General features: G+C 36.4%; 3 protein-coding genes across 3 annotated transcripts; all 3 read right to left on the bottom strand.

Annotated features, from left to right (window-relative positions):
• Nucleotides 1–1932: 1932 nt before the first annotated feature.
• LOC110753091 (Gibberellin-regulated family protein) lies at nt 1933–3982 on the bottom strand. The gene is made up of 4 exons (XM_021953900.2): nt 3824–3982; nt 3633–3683; nt 3174–3237; nt 1933–2472 (listed from the first exon to the last, which is right to left on the bottom strand). The coding sequence occupies exons 1-4, from the start codon at nt 3866–3868 to the stop codon at nt 2291–2293; spliced, it is 342 nt and encodes a 113-aa protein (XP_021809592.1). The 5' UTR covers nt 3869–3982; the 3' UTR covers nt 1933–2290.
• A 1450-nt stretch (nt 3983–5432) lies between these two features.
• LOC148291302 (uncharacterized) lies at nt 5433–5894 on the bottom strand. The gene has a single exon (XM_088245765.1). It carries the CDS (start codon nt 5892–5894, stop codon nt 5433–5435), a length of 462 nt encoding a protein of 153 aa, XP_088101891.1.
• Nucleotides 5895–12960: 7066 nt separating this feature from the next.
• LOC110753093 (NAC domain-containing protein 30) lies at nt 12961–16844 on the bottom strand. The gene is made up of 4 exons (XM_088245975.1): nt 16427–16844; nt 14951–15136; nt 14113–14388; nt 12961–13732 (listed from the first exon to the last, which is right to left on the bottom strand). The coding sequence occupies exons 2-4, from the start codon at nt 15111–15113 to the stop codon at nt 13251–13253; spliced, it is 921 nt and encodes a 306-aa protein (XP_088102101.1). The 5' UTR covers nt 15114–15136; nt 16427–16844; the 3' UTR covers nt 12961–13250.
• Between the last annotated feature and the right edge of the window lie 1412 nt (nt 16845–18256).

Genomic DNA, 18256 nt, shown 5'->3' with positions numbered 1-18256 from the left:
TTGGATAGATAACACTTTGGGTCTTGTAGTCGACGAACTTGGATTTACCCTTGTAGATCTTAGTAAAATTGGACATAGGAATTACCAATTTGTTATGGCTTCTCAAGTCAAACAAGTATTTTATGTTGACGACCCAATGCATCGTGGTTGGTCGGTAGTGTTATCAATGCCTAATAGAGTATATAATGATGTTATTGGTGATGATGTGCTAGGTGATATTAGAATTGAGTGTGCGCCATTTACTAGGGGGATACCAAATGTTGACACATTTGATGACATGGTGGGTGAGTTCGAGAGTGAAAATATTAGAGATGGGTGTGAAGATATATGGATTGATTGATTGTTGTAATGTAAGACATTAGTTATGCAATTTATTGTATGACATTAATTAAAAGTTATGTATATCATTTTAATTCTGATCACATTTTCATTATGTAGGCTTTGGGCACGACAAATCAAAATTTTAAAATACTGGATTAAAATACGACGGTCCAGTTAAAAAATTGGAAAAACTGACATCTAAAATAAAACTAACGTCATATTTTTACAAACGTCGTGGAAAGAAAATGCAAAAGACCGTAAAGAAATAAACATCACCATCTGAAAATGAAAACACGTCGGTTTATTAAAATTAAATTGCAAACGGATGTAAACATCAACGACGGCCTACACAACGTTGGACCATAACTTGCGTAAGCGCATACGAAAAATTCTTGCATACCCAAGTCAGGCTTCTTTCTCGGTTAAGTGTTGTATTGAACCAGAAATATATTTGGGCCCAGCCTTGAATTTTTTGGCCATCAACACCAGTATACTTCTTTTGCTGTATTATTTGTAAGTACATGGTCTCATTGTTCTCTTTCTTTTTTGCAAAGGTTCCATTGTTTTCTCTTGTATATTTGTGAGCATGAGATTGCATGTATTTGGGGCTTAGGGTTTCTTCTATTATGATTAAACCCTAAACTCTTTGATTGTAGTGGATTACTCTACTGTTTTCAAACTGGATGTAGACTACAAAGCCTAATAAGAAAATCTCAGTGTTTTTGGTGATTGTTTTGGTTTGTTCCTTTATCTCCAGCTTGTCTTTGTTTGCACTTACGATACCATTGGTTACCAAAGTTCAGTTGGATTTATATCACATGTAGGAATGGTAAAATTGAAATTAAGGGTGGGAATTAATCCAGCTGAACTGATGAAACTGGCTAAACCAAATTGTAATTATTGGTTTGGTTTGGTTTTGACTAAGAAAAAGCCAAATAGTTTAAAAACATAACTGGACCGTATATGGTTCAGTTTGGTTTCATTTTGAGCTTTTGTAAATCGGCCTAAACCAAACCGGACTGTTTATGTGTATATTTATTTATTTATATTAAATTTTACAATTGAAATACTCTAATTAGGTAATATATATATATGGATATTTGAATTGAGTTATATTAGTTATTGAAGTTTGAAGTTTTATAGCATGTTGAGCTTAGGATGTTTTTGTATTCTAGAAAATGATTTAAGCATGGAGCAAGTTGTGAATCTGTGGTTTGTAATTTGGCTAATACAATTTAAAAATGCAAAACAAAAGAGAATTGGGCTTAGGCCCAAACCGACCAAACCGAACCATCTCAAATTGGTTTGGTTTAGTTCGGTTTTTTTCATGATTTTTGTCAAAACTAAACTAAACCAAACCATTATATTGTAATTGGTTCAACTGTGGTTTTAAGGTGAAACTAATCCAATCCGAACCGTGCCCACTCAAAATTGAAATTGTGGAAAACCAAGTTGATGTAACAAAATTAATAACTCCTGTGTCGGGTATTGTCATATAAAATTTTCTAGAGTTAATCAACTTATTTGCCCTTATTGCAAAAAATGCATATATCCCTGAAAATTATGAAAATCATATACAAAAATGGGCAGTTTCATGGGGCATTCCATGACTAACAAAAATACAACTAATTATTATTCAATAGGAAGTTTATACATAAACAAACTCATGATCAACAAATAGCAACAAGTACAATTGATTAAGCAGGTGCATATATTCAAATAAATTTGAATGTTCTGCTGTCTCTTTATCCTTCCATAATTAAGCATGTGTACATATTCAAATGAGTGATGCTATTTGTACCACATTTACTGATCACATATTGCTAACCACTGTTGTAATAAAGGTGAATTCCACATATATTAGTGGGACCCACCACTATTAGAGACACGATTTTGCTGATCGTCAATCAAATGTGATGCAAATAGTATTATTGTATTCAAATATGCTTACGTGGGCATGTTTATGTGATTAAGGGCACTTAGGCTTGTTTCCATGTGTCTTGAGTTTTGCATAACATGGGCATGCTTTCTTGTTCCCATAGGTGCCTGGTGGAACGCAGTGGCATCTCTCGCAACAAGATTTGCATGCTCGCTTGCATATCTTCTTTCTTGATGTCTTCCTGCATCTCCTCGAGCATGCATAGTTGCAATCTAATTCAACCCAGAAAATAAGATTAAGACATATAACTTATGACCAAGTACTGTAATTGTCGTTTTAATTGTAAAATTTGTCTCTAATTAGTATAGATAAAATTCTTTGGAGATTTTTTCCTATTAAGCTTGGCATCGCCTGCTACATTACAAAAAGAAAAGTAGTCGTACGTTCTTTCGTTTTCAAGATTAGATTAGATGGTGATCGTCCGAAAAGTTAAGAGCTTTTTTGTTTTTTTCTGCGATAAGGGCGACTGAAATCTGAAGAACATGTCATTAATCGATGTAGAAATTATAACATGGCAGTTGCTTACAGCTGATTATAAATAAATGAAATTTTCGAAGTGGATCAAGATATAAACAAATGAACTGCCCGCATTAGTTACGCACTTAGAATTATTGTAAGCTAGCTAGCTTGAGGACTTATAATGAAGAATATACAATATATATGCCCTTATCGCAGAAAAAAGACTAGAAAGATTATAAAACATAAACATTCCAAATTACATTTTACTTTCCTTTATAATTTTGGCAATTAAGAGCTTAAACTAACTTCGCAATTACGAGAAATTATAGTCATGTGGTATAACTTGTACACGTTATACAAGTTATACCACGTGGCCATACTAGTCTATAAGACAATCACTTAAATCATTCAAGTGAAGAAACGTGGCAACACTATCTAGTGTTAAACAACTTACTGATTTTGGGAAGATGATGCGCCTTCTTACTAAGAGCTACCACTGCGTAATTTCCTTCAAGCATCTGAATTCCAAAAGGTAAACAAATGAGAGATCGAGCTCATTATCTCGTTTTCTCTTACATTGAAAATTAATGCTTTCAATTTCTCCAGATCTATAATGTATAATCTTTAAAAAAAATTAATAAAGGAAAAGATTATGTCACGATTGGCAGCAAGGGAAACTGGAAATCAGTTACACAAAAGTATTCTTTATTTATTTGCTTGTTCGAACCAATTAACTCTTAGACCAATTGTATTTATCTTCTCGATGTTGGCAGAGGTCTCAAATTCGAAACCGTGACTAAATTTTTTAAAAAAAAATTGCTTGTTTGAATCCTAAATATGCGTATTATCTTCTCAATATGTAGAGACCCATTATCTTCAAATTAAGAACAAAATTAAGGAAAAGAAGACGTACATTTGTGGTAGAATTTGCAGCATCACTGAATGATGAAACCTCTGCAAAAGCCTGCCAAGAATATTAGTATTAGACATCAGAGCATGCAGTACAAATTAATAATTAATTAAGCTTACTTTGCTACATGATTAACCAATTTAATTAATCCCAATGTTATCATGCACGCATCAACTTTGTTGCAATATACGCACCTGCAGGAGAAGAATGGTGATAAGAAAAATGGAGAAGAGCTTCATCTTGTGAAGTGTTTAGTTTGTGCCTAACGATAAGGTTCAAAGAAGAGGGAGGTATTTTATAGACTAGTTTTGGGTTAAATTAAATTTTTATTTTTTTTATTTTTTTCATCTTGACATATATCTTCTCAGATTCACGGGTAATAATGAGGCAAATTCACAGGCATTCAGTTGAGAGTGCTCAGCTGGTAGCTAGCTAGCTGCGTGTTTTGCCACAGTAAAAAGACCCTCTTTTTGGAACCATCTTTCTCTTTATTCTTGTTGCTTTTTACTCGTGTCTGTGTGTGATCACAGCTGTTGATTCTTTGGCCTGTTATGAGTGAGAGAGAGAAAGAGAGAGAGAGAGAGAGATGGTTCCCCCACCACCACTTGGGCATATTCTCTCATGGCTTGGCTTCAAAATAACTAAAGCTCATGGAGAAATCAAAACGAAAATTGATCTCAATGGAGAATGGAAAAAATAAAATATATATTTTAAATTGGATTAGAGAACAGACATTGAGAGTGGAGTTGTTTTGGTTATCGGTTTCGGATGTTGTGGTACTCTTTTTTCTTGACCGGATTTTCTCCATTTAGGGTTTTTATGGCAAGGTTTTAATGAGACCACCTCTTGTTGCATTCATTTTTTATTGCAAATTGTATGGTTGATGGTTGGAATGAAAGTTTCTTACTCTTTGATAAAAAATAAAATTAAAAAAAAAAAAAAACTTAGAACACTAATCTGAAGAAGTCATAAAAAAAAAAAAAAAAATCTTTCAAGAAATCTGGATTTATGACATGCATATTTTGTTTATTGTTTTCTTTTTAATTTTGGAATAAATAGTTTTTAGGAAATTATTTTCTAGTTTAGATTTATTTTTATGAAGTTTAAGATTTTAACGTTTTTTGTTGTCAATTAAGTTTTATGAATTTTGGAACAATTAGAGTTTCCTAATATTTTAGGTTTTCATGATTTCTATTTACGCCAACTTATGTCGTAGTCGCCAATTTATCATGTTATTAATAAAATTCAGAGAATTTTCACTATTTTATGTGGATTTTGGAAAACTGATGAATTCCAATTTATGCTCTTGAATCTAAATGCTTATTACGAATTCCTTAATTGTGTTTCTTAATGGGTCGGTTGGTATCACACCAAATTGTCATTGAAAGTAAGGGCATACTTTTAGGGTCGGATTCAAGATTTCGAAATAAGATGGGCTTAATTTACCTTTTGGATAGACTTTAGACTTTGGGCTGGGTTAAAAATTAAAACTTATATGATGGGTCTGCTAGGTAGAAAAAGGAAATATGTGAAATGGGGAAATAGAAAATAAGTCAATATTCATTCATCTCTGCTTGCTGAGGTGTCTCAAAGCAGTAAAAATGAAACAGAAAAAAACAACATCTCAACATAACAACTAATGGTAAATAGCTAGACTAAATGTAAATGGAGATAAAAAGGTAAGTGCCCAATATAGAAGTGGAGCCCTATGAACTCCACCCCTCCCAAAATCAGGAAAATGAGTTTGAATGACTGAGGCATCTTCCCAGGTGGCATCCTCCTCTGGTAGACCGATCCATTGAATTAACCAGCAAGTGACAGGTCGGTTATTCCTCTTGACCAGTCCCCTCCCCTGTTCAGTATTTTATCTGGAAGCCACTGGATTGCTCCATCAGAGAGCATGGAAGGCAAAGACGTGGTGGTGGTCACCTTGTCACCGACCTTCTTCTTGAGTTTCGACACATGGAATGTGTGATGCATGCGGGAGTTGGGTGGAAGCTCCAACCTATACGCAAACTTGCCAATCTTAGCCAGGATCTTGTATGGACTATAATATCTAGGGGACAAGTTGGGGCAATGAGAATGGCGGATGGAGGAATGTCTATATGGCTGCAAGCGAAGGAAAACCCAGTCACCAACCTGAAATTCGCGCTCAGTGTGTTTGGAGTTTGCATATAATGTCATCCTCTGTTGGGCAAGCTGCAGTGGGTTTACCAACGTATCACTATGCCAAGGAACACAGGGGAGCGCAACAGAGGATGACATTATATGCAAACTCCACTTTGAGCAGCCACTTTTGTTCACTTGGCATAGTGATTCATTGGTAAAGGAAATATTGAATGGTTCTGTGATTTGTGAGGATGGTGAAGGGTCTACCAATAAGATAGGGGCGCCAATATTGTACTACACTTGCCGTGGATGCAAATTCTTTCACGCAGTCTGCCGCTAGGTTCAATTTGCGAGATGGGTGAGAGTGACCTGCAAAACAGTCGAAGGTGATGGATGAAAACTGGTGTGGTGCCTGCCAAGGAGCCTCTGATGCCTAAGGCAGATGGTGTTCGTAGTCTTTGAAAGGAGTTTGCACTCGAGAATGGATAGTTTATGGAGTTGAATCCAAGTTAGTTAAGTGGTTAATGTTACCATGTTTGACTGGCAACAAGGTTTATATAGATGCCGAAATCTTCAAGTTATTGGCGGTTGCAAATGACAGGTGGCAGGTTCAGAGCCATTGTATGCTTGCATTTCTCAAGTGGTAGAGAAGATTGTGGGATTCTGGCGGCTATTAGCCCATAACAACACTATCCTAGTATAAAAGATAGTAGTTGCGATCTCTTCCTGGAAAGATAGTAGTTGCGATCCCTGTGAATTTGTGGGTACATGGGAGCGCTGAGTCGTGGGTGAGTAGTACACCTCCGCTGATGAGGTGATCCTCAACTGATGCTGATTGGGCCATGTTGGGCTAGTAGATGACTACTCTGTGCCTTGGGGCTTTGAGTGTGCGCCTTTGAGAACTTGACAGGCCCAGCCTTTTGGGCCAATGTGTTGGGCCTAATCTGGCATATTATAGTTGATTGGCTACTATGGTGCCTAAGGGCTTACGTCATTAGGTGCCAGCTCTTGTGCTTCACGTAGGATGCAAAAGAGATGAATTTTCCTAATTCACGTACTTCGTTGGTGCATTGCCCCTAGGTCCAACGTGCTGCAGGTTGTGGACTCTTCAAATTCAGAGGATAGGCGGTTATAAAAAGTTGAGCTGCTCCATTATTCTTCCATTAGCTTTCTAAAGAGATACGGTGCACATTCCCACACTTTTCCCTTTTGTCTTCCACGCTAAGAGAGAGAGAGAGAGAGAGAGAAACGTCGAAACCCTTCTCTCCAATTTCTTCAATTTCCTTCGTCTATGTCTCTGTCAAATCAATCTGCCATGTCTTCGAGAAGGAGAAGCCATCAAACTTCCCTAGAGGTTCCACTGTATCAACTTGCACATCAACGCATCATCGCCCTTGTAGAGTATGATGACACCCCTAAAGTGCTTAAGATGGCTTTTGGGATCGTAATCCCTTTTGAATGGTGTGAAGGTACGCGTCGTGAACCGCTTTGGTGGAGCTGCCTCCCCAATTACATCGGTGAACGACGAGGAGTTCACTTGGTCTACTTCTTTGCGTAGAGCATCTTCCAAGTCTCCTCCGACCCTTAGGCCTCAAAGCCGATCACTCACGAGCTTCTCGACATATCCTCTGAAGGGAAATTATTGTGTAGGGATTTCTAAAATCCCATGAAACTATGAGAGAACAAATCATCTAGCACATGCATATCTAATATGCAAACACAATGAAGCAGAAGCAAGAATAAAACTAGAGATTCATACAAGTCTCATCTTAGGTCCCAATCTTTGAGACTTATGAAAACTTGCACCATAGACTCTCTAAAATAACTATTTAGAGAGTGGTTAAAGAAGACATACCCTTGGAGTGAATCTTGAAACCAAGGATGGTGTTCAAGTAGAGGGGTTGATCCCTTAGATATTGATTCTCCACTTTGCTCTCCAAATAGACACAATAGTGTTGTGCCTCCCCAAAGAATCTTCACCAAGGATAGAGGAGAATAGGAGAATAAGGAAGCTTGAAGAGAAGATGGGTGCTAGCCTTTTCTTCCTCAAGTGGTCGGCGAAGAGAGAGCAAGGAAGGGAAGTTTGATGTTCCCTCTCTTCCTCAATGTCTAACTTGAAAAACCCTTAGGAGGTGTGGTGTTATGGCTATGAATATATAGACACATATTGTAACACATGTGCCACACCCTCCCTTTCATTGGCCTTTTTGGGCTACTTTGGTCTACCGCATTAATCCCATAATCTGTCACACCTTACCTAAGTCTATAAGGTCAATTTCTATAAATATTTAAGTCATATTCTTATGATGGAAAGGTCTCGTAATCTAACTTTTTTAGACTGCTTTCCATTTATATCTTAAACTAACATTCATGCCCATTCGATTATATTAATTGTATTATATCCTTTGAGTATTCCATTTTATATTGGCTTCTAGGGCATATATCTAACAGTCTCCCACTCGCAATGCATGTGGTTCATGTTGATGTTATCTATGGTGTCAATGTTGCTGTTCAACCTCCTCGGCTCTAAGCCTGGAATCTTCTCTTTCGGTGTGAGATGGTGAGTGTCTTCCTTCACGCTCCGCATGTGGTAACCTCGAGTGAATGCTTCTCTGTAGGCCCAGGCGGGCATGAATATCATATTGTGCTCCCAATCTTGAACGGATACTCGTCCTACTTTGGTCACGACTCGAGGATGTTTGGGATTCGCCTGCTCAACACATTCATGTCCTCCTTCTTTCTTGCTGGTTCCCGCATGATCTCCTTGGGACCTCTCAAGACATCTGCTGGTGCGCTTGTCCATTCTTCTCTCTTCACCAGCATGGCGGCGACGGCGGTGAGATTGCCCTAGAAGCCAATATAAAAATGGAATATTGTAACGATATAATATTATTAATATAATCAAAGGGGCACGAATGTTACTCTAAGATACATAATGTACATAAAGTAACAAGTCCATGGATAAAGATATAAATGGAAAGCAGTCTAAAGAAGTTAGATTCAGAAGACCTTTCCATCATAGTAATATCAAATCCTAAACTCTTCTGTTCATAAGATCACCAATTGGACAATGGTGATCCACAAAGACTGGTACACACTATGTCCGCTCAATTGGGAGGATGACTAGTCTTAAGTCATTCGTGTAGAGACACTGAGATAGGTGTGCAGGTGCTCTATAGAGATGGAATTCACTGAACACAATCAACTCAAGAATTCTTGTACGGAAGTCTTACTCACAAGTGTCAACAAAGAATTCTAAGTTATGATAATGCAAATTAGTCCTTAGACCTAAGACATCACGGTTGTCTTGTGTATGAGTTGTTTATCTTTGAGAGCACCATACAGTCGTATCAGAAGGTGTTCCTCATGATACTCAACATATGCACAGAGGCATGTGAATGTACAACAAGGAATCTCTACTCTTAGTAAGAAGAGAGAATACACTAAAGATATGATTCGTTGAATCTTTGGTCAAAGTACAGGATGAGAATTGATACAAGAACATTTTCAATTACATCCCAATGAATCATATAACCTAAAGATGTCATATTAGGGATTTGACACTTGTTAACCATATACCAACAACACAACATAAAGTATTGTAATAGAGAAGGACCGAATTGCATTGTAATCACAAACTGACTAGGTTCTCAAAATGAATTCTATTTAACTGAGGTAGCCATGACATACTGCTAGGTGTCGCTCATAATTTGTGGAAACCCTGTAAGGACTAATTACAATTAGTCGTCATCAATAGGGAGAATTGTATATAGGGATACAATTCACATTCAATTTATAAGTAATCATTCTTACCCATGACCTCGTTGATTAGAACCTATAAGATCACACACCGAAAATGTATGGATCAAGAATTTAAAAGAGAATAAATGATTTTGCGGCTTTGTGAAAGTCAAAATCAAAGTCAATGTCAATGTCAAAGTCAAAACTCAAAATTGAAGGTCAAACTGTTGACCCAAGACTTGACGCGATCAACACAAAGTTGACTAGGACCAATGCTTGTTAAACAAGTTAGTGATTTAATTAATTAAGTCATTAAATCAATTAAACTAATTAGATTAACTTAATGAATTAATTAAAGTTATGAAACTTTAGTTTTGGTCCTACATGACTTAAACGTTTAAAGGAAAATGGACCTTATAGACTTAGGCAAAGTGTGACACATTATAAGATTAATGTGGTAGACCAAAGTAGCCCAAAAAGGGCCAAGGAAGAGGAGGGTAGGCACATGGTTTTATTTTTTTGTGGCACATGTGTGACAATATGTCTCTATATAATCATAGTCATACCACAACACCTCCTTAGGGTTTCAAGTTAGGCATTTCGGAAGAGAGGAAAACATCAAGCTTCCTCCCTAGTCTCCCTTGGCCGGCCACCATAGAGAAGAAAAGACTGGCACCCAATTTTCTTCTCTTGGTTCCTTATTCTCTCATTCTCATTTTAACTTGGTGAAGATACTTTGGGGAGGCATAACCTCATTGTGCCTATTTGGAGCACAAAGTGGAGAATCAATAACTAAGGGACCATTCCCTCTACTTGAATACCATTCTTGGATTCAAGATATGCTCCAAAGGTAACCTCACTTTCTACCTTCTCTTTAATATGTGATATTAGTGTCAATGGTGCAAACTTTCATAAGCCTATAAAAATTAGGACCTAAGTTGAGACTTGCATGAATCTCTAGCTAATTTATTGCTTCCGCTTTATTTGATTTCATATTTGATATGTATAGTCTAGATGATTTGTTCTCTCAAAGCTCCATGGAATTTTAGAAATCCTTACACCTAATTTTCCCTTCATCTACCTCACCACACCAAAATGGACTAAAGATGAAGAGAAATCAACCTAGAGAACTTAGGTGTTAGTCTTTCTCTAGGTTGGACCAATTTTTGGCTAAGGAATATATTAGGGAGGATGTCTCTCCTACACATCTAAGCTCAAAATGAAATGCCAAAAACCCTAGCTAGGTTTTGAATCAAGTTTAGTTTATATAGGAAAAAGCAAAACAAGAGAGAGAGAGAGAGAGAGAGAGAGAGAGAGAGAGAGAGAGAGGTATGTGCTGTCATTCAACATTTCTCTTTGGGCTCATTTGGCTTTTGGGTATTTTGCCTTTTTTTTAAAATCATATTTAAAGCCCAATCCAATTTCTTATGTCAAAATTAATTCCATAATCAACTTTTAATTATGATTTATGATTTAACCTTTAAATCACTATTATAGTCTTACTAATTTGACTTGGTCAAACTATTTGTCTTGATCAATTACTCTGGTCAAACATGTTGACTTTGACCTTTGACTTTTGACTCCTAATTTCTTTTCTCTTCATTCGTTTCTCTAATCACATTTCTCGGTGTGCAATTCATAGGTTCCTTTTAGCAAGATAGTGGTTACTCTCAACTTCTCGGAGTTGACTATTTAAATCTTCCTATTTGTGAAGGTCAATTAGGATTGAACCTTTTAGGACTTCCACAAACCATGGTTGATGCCTAGCAGCTTGTCGTGGTTGTCCGAGCCAAATAGGTGTAGGGAAGAACCTATTCAAATTGGAATGACCGTGCAATTGAATCCTTCTCTTATACAATACTCCTTATTCACATTATTAGATATTGGAATCTCATGTCAAATATCTTAATGTGAATTATCCTTTTTATATGATTATCCTAATTAGATTTGATGACTTCTTCTTTTAAGTCTTATATACTAATTTTCGCAAAGATTTGATCAATCATATCTATTAGAGTATTCTCTCTCTTTTACTAAGAGTAGAGATCCCTTGTTGTACATTCATTTGTCTGCATGACTTTATTGAGAGTCCTGATAAAAACCTTTAAGACATCTGTTCTTCAACACGACTATATGGTGATCTCAAAGACAAATAACATAGCCACAAGACATCTATGATGTCTCAGGTTTAATGATTAGTTTGCATCATTGCAATCTATGAGTTCTAGTTTGACATGTGAGTAAAACTTCCATACTAGAACTCATGTATTTCATCGCATTTAGTTGTTCTCCTGCAAGCACCTACTTACATATGTTGGTGTCGTCACACTCAATGACTTGAGACCTTGTCATTCTCTACATATATAAAAGATATTTTGTGTACTGATCTTGGCGGAATATCAATGCCCAATTGATACTTTTATGATTAGGAACATATTTAGGATTAGGGATCATGATAAGTCTCGATGTATGCAATCTCATTACATAGTTCTCATGTCCACTTATTATATATTCATAGGACTGCAGTTGTTTAGTATTTCATAAGTTAACACAATCATGAATTTAAACAACTGGTCTTGCCCATAAATAACTTAATAAGTCATTACATAAGATGTCATTAATACTAACTATTACATAATTAGTTGGCTTTAAGGGCATATTTCTAACAAGTTTTTCTATACGGGGAGAGAGGGAGGCGCAACACCGAAAGAGAGTGAGAGAGGGGCGGCGCGGAACCGGGTGAGAGAGAGGAGAGAGAGGTGTGAGCCTTGTGTTTTTGCTAGGGTTTTCAAAATTACCTCATGTGTGGTGTGATGCTATCTTTATATAGACTCTCCATCTTTGTAGGAATTGTGGAGAATACTTCCCTATTGATGGGAATTATTTTTTTCCATAAATAAGGATAAATGAAGGAGATCTGGTGGAAATCGAATCCTTGATTTATGGAGATATTCCTATCTTAAATTATGATAATTGACTAATTAATTAGCACAATTATTTGACCTAAGGAATATTCATCTTCCATGTGTCACTTTCCAATTGGTTGCCAAAATTCCATGTTCCCACAACGGGGAGAGAGAAAAAGACGAGGAGAGAGTCGCAGAGTATGGCTGGGGGACTATTGGGGTGGATGTGGGTGGGGAATGGGGCAGGGGAGGTTGCGGGGTTGGGTTGGGATGGGGGTGGGGGAGGATATAGCGGTGGGTGGGGTTTGGGTAATCTGGGTTTCTTTTATTCTTGGTTTGGTTTTTGGGTTTTGGTTACTTTTTTGGTTACCTTCGTTTTTGGACCGAAATGCCTCTCAACAACTAACGGCAGTTACTTTATTTTGACATAAATTAGAATTTGTTCTTGTATTGCTTTAATTGAAAACGACATGGAAAAAATTGATCAAATTGAAATGATAGGGACCAAAATAATAAAAGTGGCAAACTACAAGCACCAAAAACGACTTTTTGCCAAAAATAAATCAAAATGGGTCTTGGCAGCCCAAATGGGTATTTAGGGGGATGAATTGCCCCATATTAATCCTCCTCCAGCCATATATATTTGCCCCATAGTAAAACTGAGGCCCAAACACTTCGACATATAGCTTTAACCTTGTCCTGAGACTTAGACATGGGTTGGATTATTAGGAGGATGAATTCATCAGCTTACATAAATACATACATGTATTTCTTTTCTCTTTTTAAAAAAAAAAAGAAAAAAGAAAAAAAAAGATTGATCCATCAACTTATCAAGAATTTGCTGATGAGCCCATGGATCTTCTTGTTACAAGCCAGGAAAGCATCCAAGAAGATGGTGGTTTTGAGCTTCTTGCTCATAATTTTGGGGTATCAATGGCACTTCAAGTAAGCTGTCCAAATTTCTCCAATCTATGTGCTGATCACTGCTATTCATGTTGCTCCTTTGGTCGTCATAGTGTTCAGTGGTTATATTATTGTTCTGCTGCTCATGCACACTTTGTTTGTTGGTCAAGCTTGTTGAAATGCTTGGGCTCTCTAGTTGAGGAAGTTCTATGATTTGGTTGCCCATGAAAATATGGTTTGAAATGAGATGATCTTGCTGATCCAAACCAAAGGATTGATATTGAAAACCTTGGCTCGGGTTCACCATATGCATCTCACTCCCAAAATTTGAAGATGAAGCATGGCTGTTATGTTCTCTGATATAGTAAGCATGCTTCAATGCTTCAAAACCTTGCCTGTGGCTAGGGCTTGGCTTCTTGAATGCCCGGCATACAACCCATCCTTCTTCCTGCATTGTCACCACCAGGCCGGATTAGTGGCTTGATTATAAATTAATTTTCTTAAATAGAGAAATATATGTATGATATTGTAGTACGACCATAATATGAGTCAACGATATGGTTAAAATTTTCTGCTTTTAGGGAATAATATCAAAAAATATCCGCTTATATTATAACACGTAAATGAACTATACCACGTCACCATACTCCACTACCGCACTAGTCCACTTTCAAGAATAAATATATGTTATTGGTCTTCTTTTCTCTCCTAGTCTTGCCAAAATATTATTAATTAGTGTCTAATACAAGTACTAGACCATTAGAAATCAAAATTAAATTAGTTATATTATATATTTAGGGGAGTTTATGGGATAGATATTGAACTTGCCTGAGGGGGTGCATGTTCAGATGTTTGGAGGCGATATTCATGCATGATCCAGTCAGTTTTGTTCCCGTTAGGTGCTCGTCCCTTGTAGAACACAAGGGTTTTCCTCATTCCTATAATGTTGTTCTTTGAAAGCACTGCCTTGTCCCTTCCTGTTGCCTTCCAGAATCCGGCAGCCGTGGCTCTATTTGTCCGAGTTCCGGTTGGGTACTTCTTGTCTTTGTGACTGAAGAAGTACCACTCATTCTGTTCACTGTAACCTAGCTTGCATCTTGCTGCACCACACCATACATAAGATACATGTAGCTCAGTATCTATATATTTATGAATGCACATATGCATGTATATTTTAGGAAACAAAAAACAGAATACGGCAGAAAAGAAACTGCCCTTTGCGCGTATTAAAAATTTATAAAAGAGGAGTACATAATGACTTTTGGAAATAGTGTCAATAACTCTTTTAATTTTTTCAGTACAAGAACTCTTTTATTTAACCGTTTTTATTATTTTTATTTATTTTGAGGAAAGCACTTGCAGAAAAATGTGTGGCATGATGCTTACTAAAAAGATGAACATTGACTAATTCAGAGGCAATAAGTGCATTATGTGTTTTTTTTTGTTGACAAAAATATATCAATGCATCTTTCATATGTATATATGATTCCTTGCTACAAATTGTGTCATACCCTAAATTTAAAATGTAGTATGAACGTATACATACTTAATTAGGTCCATATATATTTAATTTGTGCCATATCCATCGATCGAGGTTAATCGATCGAGGTCAAATATCAAATTTAATTCGATCTTCATGTGTATATATATATATGTATGTACCTTGTATGTCCCAAGGTTCAATTTTGTACAGGTCAATGTCAATAATGACGTCTAGATCAATTTGTAGTGAGTTGATCTTTCTTTTCAGGTAGTAACCCACAAGTTCTTCTTCCGTCGGGTGAAATCTAAAGCCTGGTGGAACACAAGACTCCATGTGATCCATTAACAATCTTCTGGTCTCCGAGCCTGAATATCAAGTATGGAAAAAAAAAGAGTATGAGAGAGAGTGTTATATATAGAACATCTTCATTATGCTTTTGACTCTACGTGTGGTTGAATATATTTTCATCAACATCACATCAGCTTGAAACTTCCTTTTTTTTGTGGGTTTAGGCCTAACATATGAAAAGTCAAGTGAGGAGACAAATATTGACTGTTGGAGGAATATTGAAGTGGAATTCTAAAAGACTATTAGAGTAGCTAAGCTAGCTAGTAATGATGGAAATTTCATCACTTTGTGGGAGTTGTTAGTGGTGTTGCATGTGTTTGTGGCTATGACATTGCCAAAAACAATCATGGCATTTGCAGAGGAAGAGTGTGGAGCCCACCGCACAAACATGGCAGATGATCGAATTAATAGTGGTTTATCCTTGTAAGTAAGGATAATTAAGTGATTCAGTCGGACTCTCATGTTAGTCCATGGAATGTGTGGTACTCTTTCCTCCTCTAAGATTTGCTCTATGTGATTTTCCTAAGAAGGTTTTAATGAAGCCCCTGTAATCGTGCCGATCTTTATATGCCTTTATGAAATATGAATAAGATCTTCTTCTAAAAAAGCATAATTAAGTGATTGCTTTTTAATTAGTTGCATATGCATGGAGCAATTAGGAAAAGTATACTGAACACAAAAGTTGGCCGAAAAGCTTGACTTTGCTGGCACAAGCATGTTCTATTTCTTTGAGTGCAGTGCACTCCGGGCCTGCTACCTCCGCCTGCTAGTGCTTAGTTTTAGTGGTGGCTAAGTGCTGGAAATTAAAACATTTCATACACACCCTACGCAATATAGTTATTTCTTCAAGCAAAAAACCAGAAGAACAAAAAAAAAGGGAAATTGATATTTCAGCACATAATAATCCAAGAATGAGCTGAGATCAAAAACTCTCGCACACCAGTGGAAGATTCCTGGTGAGATCTAATTAAGTTACGAATAAGAAGTTATGATCCAATGTTTGATGCATATTTCATCACTCAAAATCAAAATGTGAAATTTTATGATGAGATTCAACATTTGCAATACCTAGAACATATATAATTAAGCTATATATATATATATATATATATATATATACATGGTATATATTTTTTTTAAAGAGGAAATATATATATCGTAATTGGAAAAAGGCCACATATATTTATATATATATACATGCTATAGAAGGATTGACATAGATTAACAAAATAACCTTAGCTATAAGTAACCCTGTCTGTGTAGGTATAATATATATGATATGTAATATCAAACACAAAAATACTCACAGGAAAATAAATAAATGTATTGCTGCTGTGTGTCTTTGCTCTGGCCAAAGAGAAAATATCAGGAGATTGAAGCTTCTGTTTCTGAGAGATTGAGAGATTGAGAGATTGAGATCCAAAGAGAGGTCGATCGATCGATCGATCGATCGATCGAGAGAGAGAGAGAGAGAGATGGATGGAGGTAGACAGGAAGAATGCAGTGAATATAAATTTTTGTTGAAGAAAAAGAGAGGCTAATAAATGTATTTATATGCATGGAGCATGGAGCTTTAGATGAAAAAAAGATGAGTAGATGAAGAAGAGGGAATTAAGAGAGGATAGAGTGGTAAGGGTATTGATTACATGAGGATTGCGCGTGGGGTGGCAGCTGAGAAAATGAGATGGAAGGTTTATTTGGACGGCGTCACACCAAGTTTTCACGCCACCCCCCGCCCACCGCTATTTTGTTCCCTAAGCTTTTCCATATATATCAATTCAATTATAATATATATGTACTTTTAATGTTTTTTTTTTCTTGTTTTTTTTATATCTAAACTAGGTTTTAAGTTTTAACAACTCCACACTCACGCACTCTATGTCATGCATTTATCATCCATCACAAAATATTAGCAGAGATTCAAATGCATTGTATATTGTTGGATGCGACTACATACAATGTGGTCCAACAATTCGAATTGTCTAGTTTGAAAATAGTCTCTAAAAAACAATCAACACAATCAGATTTAACCCTCTCACACAGACATTCATCATTACATTCTCTCCTGAGTATGGCTTGGCTCCTTAAGATTGAGGAGGAGCTCTTGCTTACAACCAATGTGATTTTGACACTCGTCAAATTCCAGCAACATTAACAAAATTTCAACAAAAAAGAAAAAAGAAAAAAAAAAAATTTGACACGCTTCAAAACCGCACTGGTTGTAAGGAGGAACTCCTCCTCAATCTTCAAGAGCCAAGATTTTTCCTTCTCTCCTCTCACTATCCAGCCTATCTGTTTGGTGTGCCGCCCTTTGCCATTTGGCACCATTCATCTACTGACACCTATAGGGCCACGTCAGATTTCCAACCTGTCCATATCACAGAACCAATCATTTATCCTTAATTTGTTCGTATATTTTATACTTTTTCCCTGCGCAGATGAGTCCCGCCAAAGTCATCCATCACGATCACTTCTCTTTGATCACTAAGGTTTGGTTATATAGATTAAAGGCTTAATTAACCTTTTCTTATTCATTAATTTATATATATGGAAACAAGAATAACTTTTCTTATTGATTCACTAGGGTTTGGCTTGGCTAGCTTAATCTGTCAGTCCTTCGTGATCAGTCTTGGGTTGATATAATATATATAAATTCATAGAACAAGTAAAATAATTAATCTTTTTTCACTGATTCAGATACAAAAAAAGTTTGCTAGCCTTTTACAGGTATGGCTTCTTGTATATTTTTAAATTAGCATTGTTTTTCTGTTGGAAAAGGCCACCAGGAGGCTCAAATTAAATGCTACACACACAAATGTTCATCTCAATAGATATCTAAATACCAATTTCTAGAGATTTCAACACCATTGGAAGATTGCTCTATCACCTGTATTGGTGTGATTTTGAATTGACGTACCGTCCCAGTTATGTTGATTTCATGCTGCAACAGTTCAATCCAAGTTGACACCTCCTCACTCCGAATGTAGAGTTTTTCCGTAGGATTCAACTCATCAAGTTACCTTATTTAGCTCAATATTTAATTTATTATAATTTTTTTATTCCCAAAATACCGCTATAACAATTCAGTATTTTAATTTTTAATTCCCCAATTTATTGTGGTGATTCCCTTAAGAATT

This window comes from Prunus avium, chromosome 8 (assembly GCF_965620075.1).
Source record: "Prunus avium chromosome 8, drPruAviu1.hap1.1, whole genome shotgun sequence".
NCBI lineage: Eukaryota > Viridiplantae > Streptophyta > Magnoliopsida > Rosales > Rosaceae > Prunus > Prunus avium.
Note: the sequence above shows the minus strand (reverse complement) of the source record. Positions and strands in the feature narration are given on the sequence as shown.

Excerpts from the sequence above, each read along its gene's own strand:
- LOC110753091 (XM_021953900.2), bottom strand. The coding sequence starts at position 3,868 with ATGAAGCTCTTCTCCATTTTTCTTATCACCATTCTTCTCCTGCAG. Across the intron at positions 3,684-3,823 it reads TCACCATTCTTCTCCTGCAG|GCTTTTGCAGAGGTTTCATC; the intron begins GTGCGTATATTG and ends TATTCTTGGCAG. Across the intron at positions 3,238-3,632 it reads CTGCAAATTCTACCACAAAT|ATGCTTGAAGGAAATTACGC; the intron begins GTACGTCTTCTT and ends TTTGGAATTCAG.
- LOC148291302 (XM_088245765.1), bottom strand. The coding sequence starts at position 5,894 with ATGTCATCCTCTGTTGCGCTCCCCTGTGTTCCTTGGCATAGTGATACG.
- LOC110753093 (XM_088245975.1), bottom strand. The coding sequence starts at position 15,113 with ATGGATCACATGGAGTCTTGTGTTCCACCAGGCTTTAGATTTCACCCG. Across the intron at positions 14,389-14,950 it reads TGAACCTTGGGACATACAAG|CAAGATGCAAGCTAGGTTAC; the intron begins GTACATACATAT and ends GGTGTGGTGCAG. Across the intron at positions 13,733-14,112 it reads ACATGCACCCCCTCAGGCAA|AAGGATGGGTTGTATGCCGG; the intron begins GTTCAATATCTA and ends CAATGCAGGAAG.